The 2812-nt window shown below is 37.1% G+C and overlaps 1 protein-coding gene across 1 annotated transcript; it reads left to right on the top strand.

Moving 5' to 3' along the window:
* Positions 1-1703: 1703 nt before the first annotated feature.
* Positions 1704-2213, top strand: SARC_14002 (hypothetical protein; the record flags this gene model as incomplete). Its single annotated transcript, XM_014291868.1, has 2 exons — positions 1704-1807; positions 2079-2213. Coding segments are annotated over 2 exons (239 nt in total), but the record flags the coding sequence as incomplete, so codon positions are not given.
* Positions 2214-2812: the final 599 nt, after the last annotated feature.

Raw genomic sequence — 2812 nt, 5'->3', positions numbered from 1 at the left:
GTGTGTGTGTGTGTGTGTGTGTGTGTGTGTGCGTGTGTGTGTATGTGTATGTGTGTGTATGTATATATACATATATATATGTGTGTGTGTGTGTGTATATATATATATATATAACCACAGGTGCAGTGTGGGTATCGAATGTCTTAGTGCACTATGTCCACACTTACACTCCACCACACTACATCTGTACTTCCACCGATAAGTGTAGTGGGGTCTGTGTTAGTGTAGTATAACATGTTGGTGTTTCCCTCATCTCCCCCCCAAAAACATTGCGCTCGGTGCACTCTCTCCCATATTCTGTCCTGGAGGTATGGTCTAGGGGGGTAGGGGTAGGGTATACGGGTGGTTGAAGTAAGGGTCTACCTCTATACTGTACCTCTGACCTGCTATTCCATCCCACACCCTTTGACCACTTAACACGTCTTCTCGCGTACACAGCTGCACTTCCGGATTTCCTGGCTTTGCTCGTCCGACACTCAGATCCCGCTTTGTTATGTAACGCCATCCCGGGACGTAGCACCAAGTATGTGGGGAGTATGTGTGAGTGGTTATATATGATATGTATATAGGTATGTAGTGTGTAGGGTTGTGTATATGGGTATATGTCTCTATATGTATATGTGTATCTAGTTACATATTTTATTTATATATGTATGTATGGTGTGAAGGGTTGTGTATGTGTATATGTATATGTGTATCTAGTTACATATATTGTTTACATATGGGTGTATGGTGTGAAGGGTTGTGTATGTGTATATGTATATGTGTATCTATTTATGTATACTATTTATATATGTATGTATGGTGTGAAGGGTTGTGTATGTGTATATGTATCTCTTCCAAGTATGTGCGAAAGGGCGGTACGGGACAAGACATGTTTGTACGGAACCACACCTTCACTATACGTATGAGGACGCCCATGCATGCTTGTGATATGTATATGCGTATATAGTTATATTTAATATGTATATGTACATGTACATGTATATGTATATGTATTTGTACATGTATATGTACATGTACATGTATATGTATATGTACATGATATGTATATGTATATATTGTTTATATATATATATATATATCTATATATATATATATATGTATATGTACATGTATATGTACATGTACATGTATATGTATATTTATATGTATACGTATATGAATATGTACATGTACATATATATGAATATGTACATGATATGTATATGTATATGTATATGTATATATATATATATATATATATGTTTATACGTACATGTATATGTACATGTACACGTATATGTATATGTATATTTCTAAGTATATTTATGTGTATACGTATATGTATAAGTATATGTACATGATATGTATATGTATATGCATATGTATATGTCTATATATGTATATGTATATGTATATGTTTATGTATATTTATATGTATATGTATATGTACATGTATATGTATATGGATAGGAATATGTATATGTATATGTATGGTGTGCAGGGTTGTATATATGTAGCTATGTTCCCCCGGATTTCCTCGCAATGCCCCTCCCAGACTCACATCTCGCTTTATTGTGTAACAAAATACCGGACACAACCCCAAAGTATGGGAAAGAATGGCACGCATCAACTGCGTTTGCCTTTAGTTACGTCATGCTTCTTTTTATTTCATTGGTGGCTATTTATAGATCTTGCCTTATCTGTCCTATCCATGTTTGCAGTGATAAAGCACACTGGCTGGTCCAGATGTGGTTTGTTCGACCTCTTCTTACGTCATCTACGGCTTTTAGTGTCGTCACTCTCTTGGCCGGTACACATCCAGGTAAGATCTTGTACGCATAGGTACAAGGGTGCAAATACGTAAATACACAAATACGTAAATGTACGTTTATTTGCACGCCTGTAGGCACCTGTAGGTCATTGGTGAATGTGTATATACACAAATACGTAAATGTACGTTTATTTGCACACCTATACGTCATTGACGGATCAATGTACGCTCGTTCGAAAACACACACACAAACACGCCGAAATATATCATACATAAAACCCTAAACCCTAAACTGCTCTGCATACACTCTATCTGTGAATAGATTACAAAGGCTTGTTGTTTGGTCCTGATCTGTCAGCGGCTGTGTGTGAGCGTGTGCTACTACGCCTCAGACGATTTGCCTTCACATCCGAAGGAAAGGGCCGAGCGATCCACCACATTTGTGCGGAAACGGCGGTATGTGTTGTATGTACGTATATAAATATACGTGTGTGTATGTACGTATATAAACATACGTGTGCGTATGTACGTATGTAACTATGCATGTGTGTGCACATAGATAGCCAGACATATGTGCATATATGGAAATAACTATATATATGTGTGTATGTACGTATGTAACTATACATGTGTGTGTACATAGATAACCATACATGTGTGCATATATCCACACATGTTATATAAATATACGTGTTTGTATGTACATATATAAACATTCGTGTGGGTATATACGCATATATCCATACAAGTGTGTATGCACGCATATATATATCCGTGTTTGTATGTACATATATAAATATACGTGTGGGTATGTACGCATATATCCATACATGATTGTATGTCAATGAGCTGCGGTTTGTGTAAGACAAGGGAAAGCGTCGAGCGGTAACCCGCACTTCTGTGGGGCATATACCGATATAGATATGTGCGTAATGTATGCATTTTACCACTCTAATAGTCTGTGTACGTACACACTTGTATGTATCTAGGGGTGTACTTATATGTCCCTTTGTCTACCCCAATAGTCTGTGCCCACTTGCTTGTATTATGTGGCAT

Source organism: Sphaeroforma arctica (assembly GCF_001186125.1).
Source record: "Sphaeroforma arctica JP610 unplaced genomic scaffold supercont1.4016, whole genome shotgun sequence".
Lineage (NCBI taxonomy): Eukaryota > Ichthyosporea > Ichthyophonida > Sphaeroforma > Sphaeroforma arctica.
The sequence above is the reverse complement of the archived record's forward strand: the minus strand, read 5'-3'. Positions and strand labels throughout refer to the sequence as shown.